At 53.6% G+C, this 17,293-nt stretch overlaps 3 protein-coding genes across 3 annotated transcripts; 1 reads left to right on the top strand and 2 right to left on the bottom strand.

Moving 5' to 3' along the window:
- Positions 1-5,120: 5,120 nt before the first annotated feature.
- Positions 5,121-7,187, bottom strand: BESB_038800 (uncharacterized protein; the record flags this gene model as incomplete). Its single annotated transcript, XM_029362466.1, has 5 exons — positions 5,121-5,186; positions 5,583-5,725; positions 6,146-6,196; positions 6,559-6,611; positions 6,925-7,187. 5 exons carry the CDS (start codon positions 7,185-7,187, stop codon positions 5,121-5,123), a joined length of 576 nt encoding a protein of 191 aa, XP_029221431.1.
- A 1,957-nt stretch (positions 7,188-9,144) lies between these two features.
- Positions 9,145-11,024, top strand: BESB_038810 (RNA recognition motif-containing protein; the record flags this gene model as incomplete). The annotated part of the gene is made up of 2 exons (XM_029362467.1): positions 9,145-9,297; positions 10,107-11,024. The coding sequence occupies 2 exons, from the start codon at positions 9,145-9,147 to the stop codon at positions 11,022-11,024; spliced, it is 1,071 nt and encodes a 356-aa protein (XP_029221432.1).
- Positions 11,025-12,572: 1,548 nt separating this feature from the next.
- On the bottom strand, positions 12,573-15,339 carry BESB_038820 (uncharacterized protein; the record flags this gene model as incomplete). Its single annotated transcript, XM_029362468.1, has 4 exons — positions 12,573-13,972; positions 14,463-14,633; positions 14,758-14,805; positions 15,261-15,339. 4 exons carry the CDS (start codon positions 15,337-15,339, stop codon positions 12,573-12,575), a joined length of 1,698 nt encoding a protein of 565 aa, XP_029221433.1.
- Between the last annotated feature and the right edge of the window lie 1,954 nt (positions 15,340-17,293).

Genomic DNA, 17,293 nt, shown 5'->3' on the forward strand with positions numbered 1-17,293 from the left:
TTTTCAATGTTTTCCCTCCGTTCTTCAGTATGGAAGATGCTCACCCGTGACCACAGAGCTATGAGAGTTCTCTTGGTCCCTCCCTCAGCGCAAAAGAGGAAAGAGTAACTCTGTATGACGCTGCGACACGAACTGCGGGAAAATCGTCGGCGTGGGGTTCGTTCTACAGAGCAATGCCCAGGAATGGCTCACGCACAAAACCTACTGTGTGAAAGGACCGGCTGACTGTTGTCTCATGGCAAGAGTATGATGAGACGCAACCCTGCCATCAGACCATGGGCGGGATGGCGTAGGTGTCAGCAACCTCACAGCATAAAAGAATACATTCGCACACTGTCTAGTTACGCATGCACCTTGTTTCGTAAATCTGTAAGGTGTCAGACGCAACCATCATCCATTCTAAACCCGAAAGCGTGCCCGGGCTCCAGATGAATATGACTTTTCTTGCAAGACCCACCGACACGAGGGGCGCTTGTTCTCCCCTGTTGGCTGAGCATAACGGAATAGGGATCAGTTCCCCCTTCACGAACAGCTGGGACCTCAGGCGCCATTGGTGAAACAGCGTTCTCCGCACGCAACGCTTCTCCGCGGCTCTTCAAGCAGAACGTGCAGCAGCATTTCTGTTTGTCACCCCCTGCAGCACACAAACACAGCGAATATAGAGAGATATGTTCAGTAACGTCGCCGAGTCACCAACGCAGCGAAAGCGGTATGTGAGCGTGCGCTGAAGCAGTACGCCGTTCGCTGCCTAACCAGCATTCGATGCAAGGCGCTTCATATCCTGGCCAGAAAGCCAAGCTTTCATACCGCCCTCGGTTGGAAGATGGTATTCGACCCTCATGCCACGACGCCAAGGGTTATGTGTTGCCCATCTTTGACGCGACGCGCCGTCCGAAGCCCCTTTGAAAGCTTGATCAGTTAGGATGAGCACTGGTGCCACGTAAAAAAATGTCAAAGCGGGGTCCACTCACAGGTCGCTCGGTCCCGTAAACGATTTCTCTGCACGAATACCACTTTCCTCATGGCGCATAGGCTCAGCAGCGGACGGACATGACACCAATAATGTGTCAAAACACGTTTGTTCAGCGTGAAAAACAGAATGGGATAAGCGGGCAAATCCGCCGGTGATCAAACGAGACTTTTTTCTGATTCCGGACAGAACACTACCGATCTGAATCGTGTGGTGCATCTGCCTAAAGGCGAAATCACCAATGGCAACTCGCATGCGGAGGGAACTGGAACCGAAGCGCTAGCGCTTTGTGGCTAGTGACAGAACAGCACTCTGCCTCTGATGGAGAGTATACGCACCATTCACCATTGGGCACGCTGACAACTTGTCGCCGTCCATCTTCACAATGGTGAGCTGCTGATGGAGAATGTGCAATCTGTACATATCGTTTGCAGACAACGCGTACACACGCAGAAGAGAAGCAGCCTGACTGGCAACGGTACAACTTGTATTCTCGCTCTTCTGCCCATTTTTGGCAACTGGGACAATCGAAGGAACCGTTCCCGCCCGCTTGGTGTCACCAAGAGGGCGTCGTACCTGTCTTTCTGGGTGTGTCATCTCAATAATGCGCAAAGCATTGCCAAAGCCCCAGCTGTCGTTAGTAGCCTGACTTCCTCTCGCCCTTCACTGTCGATAGCCCGCAGGCGTCCTTGCCTCCTTTTATGTGACAGCGTTTTCTGGAATATACGACTATCTAATCAAAAATGCTGAATGCGTAAAGCAGCACCGTCTAGCCGCCGTAGTCAGCTGCTCAACTCTCACCTGACTGACAGTGTCCAGCAGAAGCCGTTTGAAGTGTCACACACACGAATGGGAAGAACTCAAAACCGAGAGCATGTCAAGCAATTTATAGTAGCAGTCATCGTTCACGCGTGCTGGGACATCGGTGGGGTAGTATGAGCCACCATTTGCAAGTGGGAATGCCAACTGTGAAATTGCAGGGTTGGCAGCGGATGAACGCGCAACGCGCTCCACGTGCAGTTGCCCCCCAACCAGGCGGTTGGGTGCAGCGCGTCAGTGGTGTCGCGGGTATGCAGTTGCAAGTGCGTCCACGAGGGACCTAATGCAATCAAGCGTAGTCCCGGAAACCATGACGAAAAGTGGGCATGCGAGGGAAAAGAGGCGAAGGCAGGGATGGGAAGCTCTCTTTCGGGAGTCGGTTCTGTCTCTGTAAGGCCGCACAAACATCTCGCATGCTTTTGCCCAGGGGTAGTCGACAGGAGCACCTCGCGTGGTGAGGGCGGAGCCAGGCACGACGACCATTTATCCCGAGCCTAAATACCTGGCTTACACCATGACTTAAAACATGCATATATGGATACTAAGAAGGAAACAGTGGTCTCGATCTAGAGCGGAGATGCATACGTAAAAACAGCTGGTACGTGGTTCCGCGGATGCCACGCGTGCCGAGGAACATTACTGGCTAGCTGCCAGGCACAGGCGACATTCATTCGACCACATCAGCGAGGCTCTGCCCCGCGCCATCGCGGCGGGGGGCCACTATGGGCGACGAAAGAATTTTCGGAAACTGTATGCCAATGTGGAGGCGCAGCATAGTCTGCCAGAAGCATTACTTTCGCGTTACGAGCAAAGGGGGCGTGCTCCCCGTTTTTCGCTGTCATTGGCGACGACCGATATACGTCCCGGACTACTTTATGTCGGCCACAGTTTCGACACCTTTCTCTGGGTTGTCGATGTGGATGTTTCGAAACCACGTTTACAAGCTGTAGGTACCAAGATGCTAGGAATTGCAGAGACTTTCTTTCTGAGCGGAGCAATTAGCATGGCTTGTTACATGATGATCATGGGTCTTGTCGTCTGCACGAAGGAGTAATCGAGTTGAGTTGTTGTACACCCCTGTAAGGCCATTGTTGGATGCGGAACATTTATTAAGTTGCGAGGGTTACCTAGAGTGCCTAATTTTCGCCTTGGGGCTCTTGGGAGCACTTTTTTCTTATGTGGAACCCAGTTCTACCAAAGCAGCACTGTGGGCGAAGGTTAGGCTCCCACGTCGCCACCATTCTACCCATCCACGTTTTTCAAGGTCGTGAAGCAAAGCAAGCGACGGCGGGCCTTCCATTCCGTTTGTGGACTCAAATGCATAAGCTTCCGCCAAGATGGGTCTGATCAATAAGCTCATACTTACGTTGTGCCTTGTCGGTCTCCTGACGACTGGCTACATGATGGTCACTTTTGCGGTCCTTGTGTAGTGACGCTGTGCGTCGCGCGGTCCATGCAGTCTGAGAACAGGTCGGGTACGGTGAAAAATGGCATCGTTCCCTGAAGTCAAAAGTAGCGTCATAGAACGCGACCCGTACAACAGGAACGCACGCCAGCAGACGGTGCTTTGTGTGAGGATGTGTTGGCTGGTGGCGACGAGAGCTCGCCTGGTCGGAAGATTATGGCGAAGAAGAAATTCTACGCGACGCCACCCGTCGGAGCCTCTCATCGTGTAGAGGAGTTGCATCCCTCGTATGTTTTCGAGGATAGCGGATCACTCGAAGCCGCGACGTGGCATCAACTGGTTTGACAAACTCCGTAACTGTCGGCTGTATGCCACCGATTTCCGCCTCATTCCCTGCGGCCTAAAGGGCCTCGCCCGAATAAAGCTGTTCCACGAACCGCCCTTGCCCTAAGAGCATATTGTTCTCACGTCTTGTTACAGGCAAGAGCAGGAGCTGTTACGATTTAGCGTGGCCTGCTGAGCGCGCGGCCTTGCCCCCCCCCACGTTGTAGCATGCGATTTGCCTTCACCGTCACCATGGTGCGGGTCTCGCGTGCCCAACCATCTTCTCACGAACGCGTCAGCGCTCGAGGAAAACCACCTTGTCTCGCGTGTGGTAACGGCACCGACGAAGTGCCCTGGCGAGCTGCAGCTCATGTCCAGTGCGAACGATTCCACTCGAATTCGCCTGCAGGCTGACGATCTATTGTTCTCGTTCGTATAATACTTTCGCGCAGCTCCTGCACTGCACTGCTGGGGTGCTGCAGAAGGTCTATGCGAACCGGTGGGTACATTTTAGCGTGTTCGCGTATTCCAAGCTTGATCGCTTTTAGCCGCGTCCGCAGATCGCACGCACGTTCTGATGCAACTGTTATGCAGAGCCGTCTGTGCTCTCTGCGAATGAGGTCCGTACGCAAAAACAAAAAGGGGTTGTGCGCAGGGCAGGGGGGGCTTCGAGACCACGCACCGACGCCCAGCTGCGATACATGTATGACGTGTGCCCCTGTAGGGGGACACGCCGCAGTCATAGCAGGAATCCGCAGCAGTGTCTTCATGGGATGCCGGCACAATCGGGCGGCCTACATACGGAAGGCCGCCGCCGACGCAACTGAGACCAGTACAGCAAACTGCGAGATACACCCCCCCCCTTTCCTTCCCCCAGCCAAACGCAAGTGTTTCGGCACATGTTTCCCTGCAAAAATTATCGTGTCGCGGCACACACTCGGACAGTGTGTCCAAAACTCCAGCATATCGCGAGGGCGCTATGTACTCAAATAAAGTGAGTCACGCCCGAATGCACCGCCTTGTGCGTCTACTGGCAGTGAGCCAGGGACCAAATGCAGGGATGGCGGGTACCTACCCCCCGAGGAAAGGACCATGTCAAGAGACACACCAGGACAGCAGCAAACCGCAGCTGCCATGCCTCTGACAGATTAACACTTTGGACCGTGCAACTCTGGCGTCACAACAACATATCTGCTCCCTGCTACCCTAGGCCCCAATAGCCTCTCTCTAACACTATCGCCACCACTGCGAGGTTCTACGAAAGCCATCACGGCACATCACTAGGGAGAGTGACAATGGTGACGGCACGTCATACCTCCATTAATCCACCGCATTGACAAAAAAACACCGGTAGCAGAGGCCAGAAAACAAACTCCCCTGCGTAGCTGTCGCACTGCGAACACACGGATAGGTCCGTATTCACTAGTGCAGTTTCTCCATCCGCGCAGTACACGCAACCAACGTATTTCGCCACCCAGCGCCGCACGGGCGACACGGATACGTGGTCCGCAATCTTCTTAGCAGAAAGACTGCATGCCCTCAGTGTTTCACGGAATGCTCAAAGTGATCCGCGAATAGAGTCAGTGACTTATCCGCATGGAGTTATACATGGCTGTCGAGTAGTCGCCGGTGAGTTGGTAGATGAGCCACTGCCGACGCCGCTTGCCGCTATCAGAGAACACAGTACAATCAGCCACCGAGAAGAAATTCAGAATATTGAAGTAAACGACAGCCAGACACGCATCGCTGCTCTTGCGGGAACGAGGAGCGCCAAAATGACGCAGGCCCCCGCGTCACGTCATCTGATCACAAAGTTTGGTCTTCTACTGCTATTTACGGTCAGCAACTTCTGAACCTTAGTACATGGCACGCTACCACAGAACACTACCACAGAATAATGCGTGGCCGTTGAGCTGGTCACCTTCGTGTGATACTTCGGTGAGACTCATTCTTGAATGCTGCCAACTGAAGTCACCGACAGGGGCCTACCGCTGCATCTCTTGTCGGCAACTTCCGCACAGTTGCAGGTGCGAAGCTCGTACGTCCCTCCCTCGAAGCGCCTACCACCATACAGGACGGGTCATGAACCATTACTCCGGCATGACCGAAGAAGACGGTCTGAGCCCCGACTGAGCCTCGCTTTTCCACTTTCGCTCCGGCTGCTACGTTGCAGCCGTTACCGAGCTCTTCACAGTCTACGACTTTGGCTGCGAGGATAACAACGCAAAAAAGGAACGAGACGGTGCTGGTAGGTGCCACGGGCCCTAGTTTGCGCTGCGGACAACCAGCGAAGTAAACAGGCGGTAGCAGACGGATACACACCCTTCATCTACCCTCATGGCCGCGTAAGCTTTTGCAAATGATCATGGTCTCTAGACCTCCACAGCATGCCCTAAACTCTGATGGCCGCAGAAAGTCGAGAGGCAGTAACGTCGCGAGAAAAAAGTATTGAGGGAAGGGTGGTGCACTTGCCAGTGCCAGTGATTCTTCCACTCATTGTGTGATAATGCCGCTCTGCGGCGTACGTGTGACCACACCGAGGTCGCTGCTCGCGATCCAGAGAGCCACGTTTAGTGAAAATCTCCGTTCACGACACACCCCGTATAAAAGCGAGGCTCTTCTCTTACCTCCTGCTTCCACGCGGACGAAGTCGCCGATTTTCTGAACGTTTTGAAGTACTGAAGAATAGCATCGCGCACACAGTAGTCAATTACCAGACCTGTGCCACGGAAAGCATGCATCCACTGAAGCAACCGACGAACTTCAGACGAAAAGCACCTATCCGCTCCAGTGGTAAACTCCAACTTCCGGGGAAATCACGTTCAGCAACATCCGCGGCCGAACGCGGTCAGCCGGCAACCACGAAACAGCAGCTCGGCAGCGTCGAAATAACAAACCACGCACTCATTTACAGCACAGTAAGTCCAAAGCAGAGCCGGTCTCATGGTTAATTTGCGAGGAATATGCTGAGCTTTTACATCAGAGCGTTAGGGGAGAACGGTTTCCTACAGCTTTTGCCCTCCACTCTGCTGGCACTTACCGGCTTCATCCTCGATCCATGTATAACGGCCTATAGTCATCGGCGTCGGACCGCTATGCGCACACACACACATCACGGAGGTCCCATGTCTCTGCGGTTTCGAGTGTCAGATCCGTTCCAACGACCAATCTGGCCTACGACGTGGCGGCTTTGAGGGATTACCCGCACCAATTCCACACAGTCGCTCTGGAGCACGACTGAACCCAGTTAGATGTGCCGTCGCTGAATCCCAGCTCCTAATATCTGCTGCGAGAATTTCGCCGCGCCAGGAGGCGCTGTGCCCCAATGGAAACGACTGTAGTGACGAAAAGCACGTGCGGCTGGAAGGAAACCCCACAGGACACATGTGTCGAAAGATTGGCTCACCTGTTGGTAATTTTAACTCGATCCTCGACAACAGTATTCTTTCCGAAAAAAATGCCGCCTTGTCCACCATCAATTATGGTTGCAGCACCAATGCAACACCCGTCACTCAGTTCAACCGTGCCAGTCAACACCGCCCGCGGGTGCACCAGTGCTCGTCTCCCAGATTTCCCCTTCTTCTCGCCCCCGCTGGCAGCATCCGTCGGCTGGCCACCTCCATCGTGTTGGTCGCTTGAAGAGGGACATTCTTCAGTTGCAGAGGCCATTTTTCCGTTCACCCCCCACGGAAGCGCCCATCAGGCACGTCCACGCACGTAAACGTAGTGTATCGACGACGGACGCAGCTTTGGACGCGACACAGAAGACAAACAGACGAGGAGGGAGAGACTTTTCCGCAGTCAAGGTTGACACTTCGCCCTCAAAAATGGGGATTTGCGTCTGCATTCGCGTCCAGCACTAGGGTTTTGAAGAGCGGTCAGGTTTGTCGTTCTCCATGCACGGCAGGCAGGTGCCATTCCAGGTGAAACTGCAGTACAAAATATATGCCTGCTCCAATCAGGAACAGCGTCGTGAAGGCGGTTTCTCTGCACCGTGCTTCTGTGCCGTCACAGCTGGCGGTTTGGCCGTGTAGAGACTCGAAACATGGTACTGCTCATGCGCCAAGATGACCGTAAAGTCAACGGAAACCGAAAGATCGCTGCATCCACGAGGATTCGATGTTAGCCTGTGTCTGAGGGGAAAAAACGGAACGTTTCGCCGGTTCGCTCACTAACTCCAGCCTGCCGAAAACGGAAGCGACGAACGGCCACATGAAGATCGCGGAGTGGAAGTCTACAATTAGGCATGCATGCGGTGCCCCGCGTGAAACGAGTCAACCGTGCCGTGCCACGTCATCTCGACCGGCAGTCGGTACGAAGGTGAAGTCGGTTTGACCCAGCAATGCTGTTTCGTGCCACATGGAGCCCAAAGATCCGCATATGAGCCGCTCTAGTGAACACGCTCTCTTGCCTCGCCAGGCAGTCGCCCCGTTTGTTTCCCGGCGGAGTGCGAGACGAAAGCACTGCGGCTGATGCGGCACGGGTTTTGCAGCTCACGGCGGCATTCGGTTCGCGGGAGGACGGTACACGCGGACCCCCCTTCGTTGCGTGATTGAACCAGGTTCGCGGCAGTTGCACGACAAATGTAGCCGCGTTTGAGTGTCTCGACCTTATAACGGTGCAAACAAAGCCGAACGTGATCCGCTGATCTTTTACGTCAAAGTTTTTGGCTGCGCCGACTGAGAGCCGAACGTCGGTGCCGGTGTATATTCGAAAGTCTGGCGCGCGGAAATGGCTTTCCCTGGAGGCCGGGACGGAGGTGCTTTCCGCTAACGACCCCCGCTGCGGCTATGGCAAAGTATGTGAACGGTGATATGGTACGTGGCGAATCTGCCAGTGTGTTTTCGCCACATCCGCGGCAGAAGGTCGCGTCCTACCGTTTCCGGACATCGCTCAAACTTGCACTTACGGCCTTCGTGTGAAACAGACTCTCTCCGTCATTCTCGCTAAGCGTTTGTGCGACGACGGCGTGGTTCCTCTCCGGTTCGCTGCCTCACGCGGGGTTGGCTTTTGATCAATCACTTCAGACGTCAATCCAAAGAAGAAGTTCTCTGGAGACGTGCCGGAGAACGCGGGCAATCGCCGTTGTTGGCGGAGTTCCTCCGGCAACTCGTCTGGCTGCTGCTTTTGGCCGGCTTTGTGGTACTCTCATGCGTGTGCGTGACGTTGTTCCCTCGAGTTTGTCTTTACAGCCAATAGGTTTCTTCTACAAATGTTGACAACCAAAAAAGACATCAGTGGACGTTTTTGTGCATCTGTGGTGCCGTTCCGTATATCGTGCTCCGTTGTCGCTCTGGACTGGGCGCAAGTTACCCCGCTACTCCTTACTCTGATATGCCCTACTCTGATACACTGGCTGCGCACAAGTCCTCCGAAGAGCTGAATGTCCACGAAGTGCTACTGTTAGCGTGGTGGCGTTTTCGAACACTGTGGGTTTTTGCATGCGTTGCAACTGTTGCCGCGGCACTGACTACGACGAGGTATTTGATGAGCCTTTCGCCGTCAGCAGGCCGTGCGTCCTCTCTCTGGTGAGCCGGTGATTACTGTTCAGAGTACCGCTTTTTCATCGTCAGCCTCTGCGAGAGCCTGGAGGTTACTCGGTTTAACTTCAAAAACCAAAGAAAAGATGCACGGGGGTGACACAGGTGGCCCGGGAAGTGCAGGAGGTGGCACCGGGCGTATCTACATCGGCAACTTGCCGGGAGATTACACGGAGAAAGACGTGGAGCGCGAATTCGACAGGTTCGGAAAGATCGTCAAACTAGAGTTCAAACGAACGGTACGCTAAAGTTGAACTGTCGTACAGCAGTCGTCTCCAGAAAGACTGGAGCTTTCCTTGTTCACCCTGGCTTCACTGTCATCTCGGATATGTGACGGCGCAGCAGCACCAATGAGATGCGTGTTTCGGGGCAGGAGGAGTTTTTCCGCAGTGTTTTCTGGAGGCTGCTTCGGTTATTTTGCAGCCAATCAAGATAGACAAAGCATGTCGTGCCTGAGAAAACCGTAGGGATGGATGCCGCTGCTTGTCTCACTGGAACGTTCCTGCGATCCAATAGGATTCTCCGTCGATGGTCGGAGGGGGAGCGGGTATGGGGAAGAAAATTTGGAGTGGCATATCTCGGCGTCTTTGGAGAAACTGAGGATTTTCCCGCCGCAAGCCTCACGTCGTCAAGGCTTGTGCGCGAGACATGACAGTAGAGGGGATGAGTGCGTCTCCCGCCCATATCTGGAGATCGTTCATAACTCTGGTCAGCAGCCGTTTTCGTTAAGCGCATGTTTAGAGCTGCAAGGACAGGCGGTACCCATGGGTGCGCCAGGCATCCGAGTGGTTGGAACCTCAGCGACAATGTCGAGCGAGCAGTACACACCAAGAGCCGTAGTGGAGTTCTTCTTCAGTTTTGGAGTGAAGCCTGCAGCATCGCTCGGATTCTCAGGAGTCCATCATGTTGCAGAGTTTGGGCCGCCGGGAACTCACAGCTTGATGAAGGATGGGTCTCCGTGTCCGGAGCTCCTGCAGTAAGCGGAAAGGGAGAGGGACGTGCGTCAGGCCCCTTGTCACACTCCGTATATACTTTATGCTTTTTTCAGGTGTCCGGTGCCGGGTACTGTTTCCTAGAATACGCGGACTCGCGGGACGCGAAGGATGCCATTGCTCAACTTCACGGCCGGCCGCCGCCGGGCATGCGTGACGCGGCGCCACTTCGTGTCGAAATCCCTCTATCGCGTTCGGGACGACCAGGTGACGGCTTTCGGGAAGAGGCGATGGCGAGAGGCTTGACGAGCCGACGGGGACGCTTTGTTCTAGAAATCAGGGGTCTTCCGCCTTCCGGCAGTTGGCAAGACCTAAAGGACCATTTCCGGGGAATTGGTGATGTTGGCTTCGCCGAGGTGAGGAAGGATCCGGATGTGCCAGATTCTGTCGTGGGGGAACTAAGCTTCTTCACAAAACGCGATATGGTGGAGGCAATAGAAGTTCTAGATGGCAGCACATTCAGATCGCACGAGGGAGAAAAGTCCAGAATCAGTGTGCGAGAGAAACGCGTTGCGGGAGGACGCGGAGGACGCTCGGATGACGAGTACGAGGCAGCGGCGTACGATTCAGATGCCAGGGGGCGCGCGCGCAGTGGAAAATACAGTAATCACTACGAGTCCAGTAACGGCGGATATGGCGGCGGCAGTGCAGGAGGGTATCGCAGCAGCATGGACGCGATGCGGGAGTCAGCAAGCAGAGGCCGCCTTGGCGGCGCGAGCGCCGGCGGATACTACGGGTATCAGCAGCCCGCGAGTTCTCCTTCCGGTCGAGGTGTCCATGGGTCGTACGCCGATGGCAGCAGGAGGGGTCGGAGCCGAAGCAGGGAAAGCGGTTTGCCAGCTAGAAGTGGGTACGGAGGGTACGGCCCCCCCGGAAGCTATTACGACGCACCCGGCGTGAGTCCGCGCGGTTCAAGGCTCAGCGTAGACCATGGGAGTCGTCGATTCGACGAGTGGGCAGATCGGAGGCGCTGAGGAACTCGAATCTTGCTGAAGAGGGGTCCGGTGTGAAACAGAGGAAACTGGTGTTTAGTGCTGCGCGGCGGTAGGCCCGCATTGATGACGAAGGAACAGGGAACGCCTCAGAAACTCTCGTGGGCATGCGTCGAGTAGCGTCCTCTTTTCATGTGTGCAGTCGCTTTTTCCTGTGAGAAGGTGGTTTGAAGCCAGTGATAGTGTAGTCTGTATTCCGCAACTGACCACGTGCGGCATGGAGACGTACTAGCTTCTTTCTGCGATCTATTATTTTCGTGGCAATTCCGGGGAAAAAACAGGAAATTGTACTGAGTATTATAAAGACCTCTGAATCTGAAAGGAAGATGTTGATAGTGTTTCGCGTGCTCATGGTTATTTGCCATCATGTACCCTGGGCGCGACACGCCGGCCGTGACGCACAGGGCTAACAAGCTCGGCTGTTTTACTCAGTGGTCGACTATAAGGACTGAGTCCACTTATCGAGTCCTGAACTGTCGAGTTATCGTTCTGTCGCCTTGAATGGTGGTAGACATGTTGGAGTGTCGTGCGCTCAGCAAAGCTGGCTTACCCGGAGGTAGGCGTCGTCGCTTCGGTAGTTAGTGCATGGTGAAGGCATTCCCATGCATGTTTATGCGCGTGCATTCGGTGAAATGGAACTCGTATACAGAAATGTCTTAGTTGAAAGCGGTCACGTGCCTCATCGGGTCGAATTGAAGCGGTGTGACTGTCGCTAGTACAATACTGACGCCGGCTCAAATATGCGATCTCCGCTTTCCGTCTTCGAAATTTACCTAACGGCGGACACCATACATCTGCCGCGTTCGATCGAAACAACCGACGAAACGTAAACAAAACTCAGCCGGAACTGCTTGTGGTCGATTATTACTGTGCGACGAGTGGCTGAGAAAGGAAATACCGGGAGAAGTAGCCTGGTGGGGGGGTACGTCCTCGGTGAAGGCCACGATTGCTGGCAAAAAAACGAAGGATGTGTTTCGCAGACTACAGTCGTTAAAGGGAAGTTAGTGTATAGAAAAGGCTCGCGCACCATCACTCCCGCCGAGGCGGCCGGTATGCAGTCTTAAAAGTCTTCGGTGGAAGATATCCTGTGCTAGGTCTAATGGCTCGGAACAGCCACGCGCGTCGAATGGAACGGAAAACTGTAACAGAATATGTCTTCGCTGGTTGAACAGAACAAACGAAAATAGGGAGAAGTCTGCTGTGCCACGTTTTGAGACGTATACTGACAGACGCAGGCAGACGGTACGAATGCGTATCAGCTTACGAGCTGTGGTGACAAACTGTGCAACAGCGAAAAAGTACGCCCGCTACGTGTCACGTGAGATCAACTTCACAGACAAGCTCGATTTCAGGCCATGGCTTGGTGGAAAAGGTGCGCGTGAACGATCTTACACCTATCCAGAGTTCATTTATCCTGATGCGCCTTCCAAATCCCCATAGACGAACGTGGAGCGAAGCTGCTCCACGCGCAATAAAAGCTTCACTTCATTCTTTCGAAGCACGAACACAAACACCTGCCTTCACTTTCATTCACGCCCCTTCAGCAGCTACCGCCAAGCGCGAAGCCAAAACCTTTTCAGGGTCCACGTCGGCGCCATTTCGAATCTCTGTCCAAGTTTGGTTAGCACTACCATCGACTTCTTCCAAAACTAACACAATGTCGATGTATCTCGCGTCGTCGATTGTTCTTTCCAAAGAGAGGTACTTCACATCATTCGGAGTGCGCGCCTGGCACTCAGGAGGGACGACGAAGACTTCGTCTTCCATGGCTCGGTTGCCTAGGGCAACTATGCCCCTTGCAGAATCCACCAGAACAATGGGTGATCCTTGCAATGCATCACTCCTGATGGCCAAGTGAAGAATGCACTGCGGATAGAGTGTCCAGTGGTTATCAGAGTCGCTCATTGACTGCAGAAAGCTCTCGACTTTCTTGCTGTCCACAACCTCCCGCGGAACTGCAAAGGACGCTGGACGGTAATCCAAATCTACAATGGCCTCTTCGACAGCTGCCCCGTTCCTAGAAACTACGAAAGTCGAAGACCGCGACGCTACACAGTTGGGAGGAATAACGAAAGTTTCCTTCCTCGTTGTCGTTGCGAATCCCAAGGACAGGTAGAATGCGAGCGGAAAGACCAGTTCTTTCCCTCTTGAGCTGGCAAAGGCTGGTTTTTCTTTGTATGTAACTTCTAGCTCCCCCTCAAAGTTGTTTGCCGCGACACGGATGATATCGACCACTGTTCCCATTGCCTTCAAACGACGCGAGAGGTCGAACTTCAGCAAAAGACTGCATGTAGCCACATCCCAGGAATATGCCCCTGACCCGGAGATCCCTTTCCAAGGCTTCATCTTTTTGTGCGCCGCCACCAAGCCGGCAGCCAGTGCTATAGCTGCTACTCCGATAGCAATTCCTTTACGATGACTCCGGACGGCCCCCCAAGCCTTAGAAAAAGAGCTTCTCGCGTCGTCCAACTGCGTTAGAGAAGTTTCAGGTAGGCGAGCGGAGCTGCGACCAGATGCTCCCTGTGCCCCGCCTGATACGGTGGATTGATTGTCATCGCTTTTGGTACTACTATTACTAGAGTTGTTGTCCTCATCATTCCCAGAAGCAAAATCAGACACTGACGCAGGATTCAGTGTGTCTGGCACGTCGTATTCGCTTGGGGTTTCGTCTTCCGCTTCTTCAATGGGGTCCAGGTGGAGCGACAGATTCGATGAACGGCTTGTTTTGTCAGAATTCTCATCCGACCAAGACTCTGGAGAACCACGTTGACCAGGTGGCTGACGCCATCTCTTTACAAGACTCGATATGGTTTTTCGTCGTTGGTACGCTTGCCGGATATCCTGTTGCTTCTGCCTCAGTTCGCGATCTCGCTGTGCGGCTGCCTCCGCAAGCTGGTGTGCAAGTGTTGCCTTGAGTGCCTCTAGCTCCTCTGTAAAGTTGAACACAAGGTAGCGACAGGTAATCCCGATCACAAGGAACGGTCATCTTACAATAGCTGATTCTTACCTTTCCAGCAACTAGCAGTACAAAAAATGATAGTGAATGCACTCTGGGCTCAATCATCTGGGCGCTTCTAGACAAGCACCCGCATCATATGACTTGCAACTGCAACGCAAGCTCTGGTATTGTGTGATGTCGTTCACGGTCCCGCGTTACCAGTGCCTTGGCCAAAAGGCAGAAAATAGGACAACTGCCGTACGTGAAAACGGGGCAGTGGCTCACGTACCGGGCTACAGGTATTTGCGAGCGCCTGTCTTCAAAAATCGAGCTGAGTGCAAACGCTAACGATATGTCATGAAGCCGCAGCTACACCATGCCTCACAGCAGGCACACCTTTCCTTTTACTCTTTGCCAGCTCTTTAGGGTAGCTGCTGACGCTGCCAACTGGTCTTAAATGAGTAGTTGCAACATATCCTTACCAGCGGAAATACGGAGCAACGTCCGAGCGTCTCGGTACAAAGAAGCAACCGTGTGTTTCACCCCGGGGCGAATCTGCGGAGGGCCATGTTTCTTGGTGTAATAGATGAGAGCGCTCTGGAGAAGCCGTTTATCTAAGGTCTCAGAGTTCTTCCTGACAAACTCAAGGACATCTGCAAACAGAATAAACAAAATGCAGGTGGGACATGCAAAAATTAATCATCCTTTTGCACAACAGTAGCCAGGCTCTCCGGTGAAAAGAACTGTACGTCGAGCAATTCATTAAAAAAGACTCACTTGGTTCTTGCCGAGCAAATGACTCCATGTCCCGCACGATGTGGCTGACTGAAGAAAAAACAAAAAGCGAGGCAAAGCGAGACCATGACGTTTCCGAAGCTGCCAGTCTGGCTTGAGCGACACGAACCAGTTCGTATTATTGAGGTGACGTGGCTTACTTGAGGACGGCGGAGGAGGCAGCCTGCTGGACGGGTCTCGAGCCCCTGATGCTTGATCTGCGGCGGCGTACCACAAAGGCAGTTGCAGAGGTAGAAGAACGTTGAAACTGAGTTATCCCAGCTCAACAGAGGCACATCTTGCTTGCCGCAGTGTATACACCACGACCCTGACGTGCTTTCTCAACGACGTCCGAAACGCTCTCTCACGCAGCCACACGGGACTGTTCTCATTGCGATAATTCGAAACGTACCCTGCGCCGAAAAAGACTAGAAGCCAGAAAGCCGAACCATGCGTACCCACCGCTGTTACTTTAGTGAAACCTGGTCAAGATCAAGCAGACTTACGGATTGAGAACTGGCATGTCGCTGCGTACTGCAGAAGCAAAGCAGCCAGGTGAAATCGAAACAACTGCGTGAGCTGCATTATGCTCGGAAGGTCAAACCACTAATGGACAACGCACTGACACTTGACGCGACTCCAGGAGAGGACATGAAAGCCATGTAATCAATCGCAGAGATACAAAAAAACTAATTGATACTGGGGCCGCAACTGGGGCGTGCAGGCACGACTTGTGGAGGCGCGTCTCTGTATCGCTCTGTAGATCGTTTCGTTGCCCCGGCACCGCCCCCTTCACCACGGAAGAAGACCACGTCTCTAACGCCGGAAAGGTAGAGTTCACAGCCGTGTCTGGGCGAAGAGGCGTGAAGATCTCAATTGAATGCGGCGGCAAAAACCATGAACTCGAGTGTGGCACTTGTGTGATTCACCTTGACTTGTGATTTGAATGATCTTCCGGACTAGGGCATGGCATTCGTGGTGCTCATGAGAATGCGGATATCGGCGTCAACGATGCCACGAAAACCGAAGGCTCGCTCTGTGCCAGCTTACACGTCCAACATTTTGAGAAGTGCTGGCGGTAGATGGGTGTTAAGAACACGCGTGATAGAAGGTAGAGTTTCGCGGAAGCTTTGGGTATCATCCGTCGCTAAGCCGGCACTTTGGCATGCCTCCTATAGTGGGAGTCTCCGCCACGAAGCACTCGCCCGTGTTCAAGTGTTCATCTCTGATGTATTCTCGATGCATGATAGATAACACTTTAATAACACTTTTTGGAGCTGTCCCAATGTCGGAAGTCCAGTAAATTCGGGAAATGTGGATCAAGACAGATGCTGTAGTTCCAGCGTCACGAATGTCCGATGCTAGCCGCTTACGCGTATTGTCACATATCCATGCCATCAGAGCAGAGAACTCTGTTAGTAGGGCTTTTATTTTCGGCACGGGTGGCGGTGGACCGCACAGCAGCCGCCAGAGAGGGCCCGGCGAATGGCAAGGCATCCGCCGGGGGGGAAAATGAAAAACAGACATGAGCACTGGTAAAGAAGGCGTCAAGTCCCCAATGTTCATGGCTTGACGGTCACTGACAGCCTTCACTGTGATAAATGTGTATGTTTCGATTTCACGTTACAAGCCAATCGGCAAGCAATCTTGCAAGTAGCGCTGTTAGGCGACGTCAGAGCGGATCAAGTGACTTGCAAGAATCTTCGGCTGTGCAGCTCCGCTAAGGGATACCTCTCAAAACACCATATCACTCAAGAGAGGCATCCCATAAAGGCGCGAGCTTCGTGTCCTGCATCTTCTCTCCAAGCCTCTGTGGCGTGGGGTCTCTTGACATTGCACTCCCGATGTCCCAGACTCCTCGAAATTCCGCTAGTTGCAGACTGTCCCTGAGGTTCCTGTCTGTGAATCCAGTCAAACCTGGACGTTTTTTGCTTGTTTCTTTGCCATTCGCCACGTAGTGTCCGGCTGCTGCCTCCGCTCGAGAGCGCTGGGCGTGATACAGACTGCCGTACGCCAAACTCAACCACGCCACCGGGAGACGGGACTGCGCTGGAGGGCAGGGCAGCATATGCAGAGTGTCGTGTCTTTCACAGCGGCTCGAGGGTAGCGTGGTGGCGCAAGGTAGACGGTACGCCTTTGGCTTCCCCAGTTCCCGCCCTTTTTGAAATTACTTGACTGTCGAACAAGATACTTCTTTTTGTCTGGCATCATTCACTGGCAGTGTACTCCTTTTTTTTTCTGGTGCTAGGGGGGCCGTCAAGCCCCGCTGGCTGGCAACGTGACCTGGGGGCAGCTGGCAGAGAGAGAGATTACGTGTTGCTAACTTTGTGTCACATGTGGAGCTGTTCCTTCACCACCATTTTCGTGTGACATAATTGTGCTCGAGATATTCTTTTCTTTGCCGCGCAGCCGAAACACCAAGACGAAACCCCCCTTTTCGATCGGGATGCGCTCCGCATTCGCTCACAAGACCAGAGTGTTGCAGTTCTGCTACCGGCAGCATGATGAGGCCTGAATGTCTTGTTTTAAGCGCCCTGCT

This window comes from Besnoitia besnoiti, chromosome II (genome assembly GCF_002563875.1).
Source record: "Besnoitia besnoiti strain Bb-Ger1 chromosome II, whole genome shotgun sequence".
Classification (NCBI taxonomy): domain Eukaryota; phylum Apicomplexa; class Conoidasida; order Eucoccidiorida; family Sarcocystidae; genus Besnoitia; species Besnoitia besnoiti.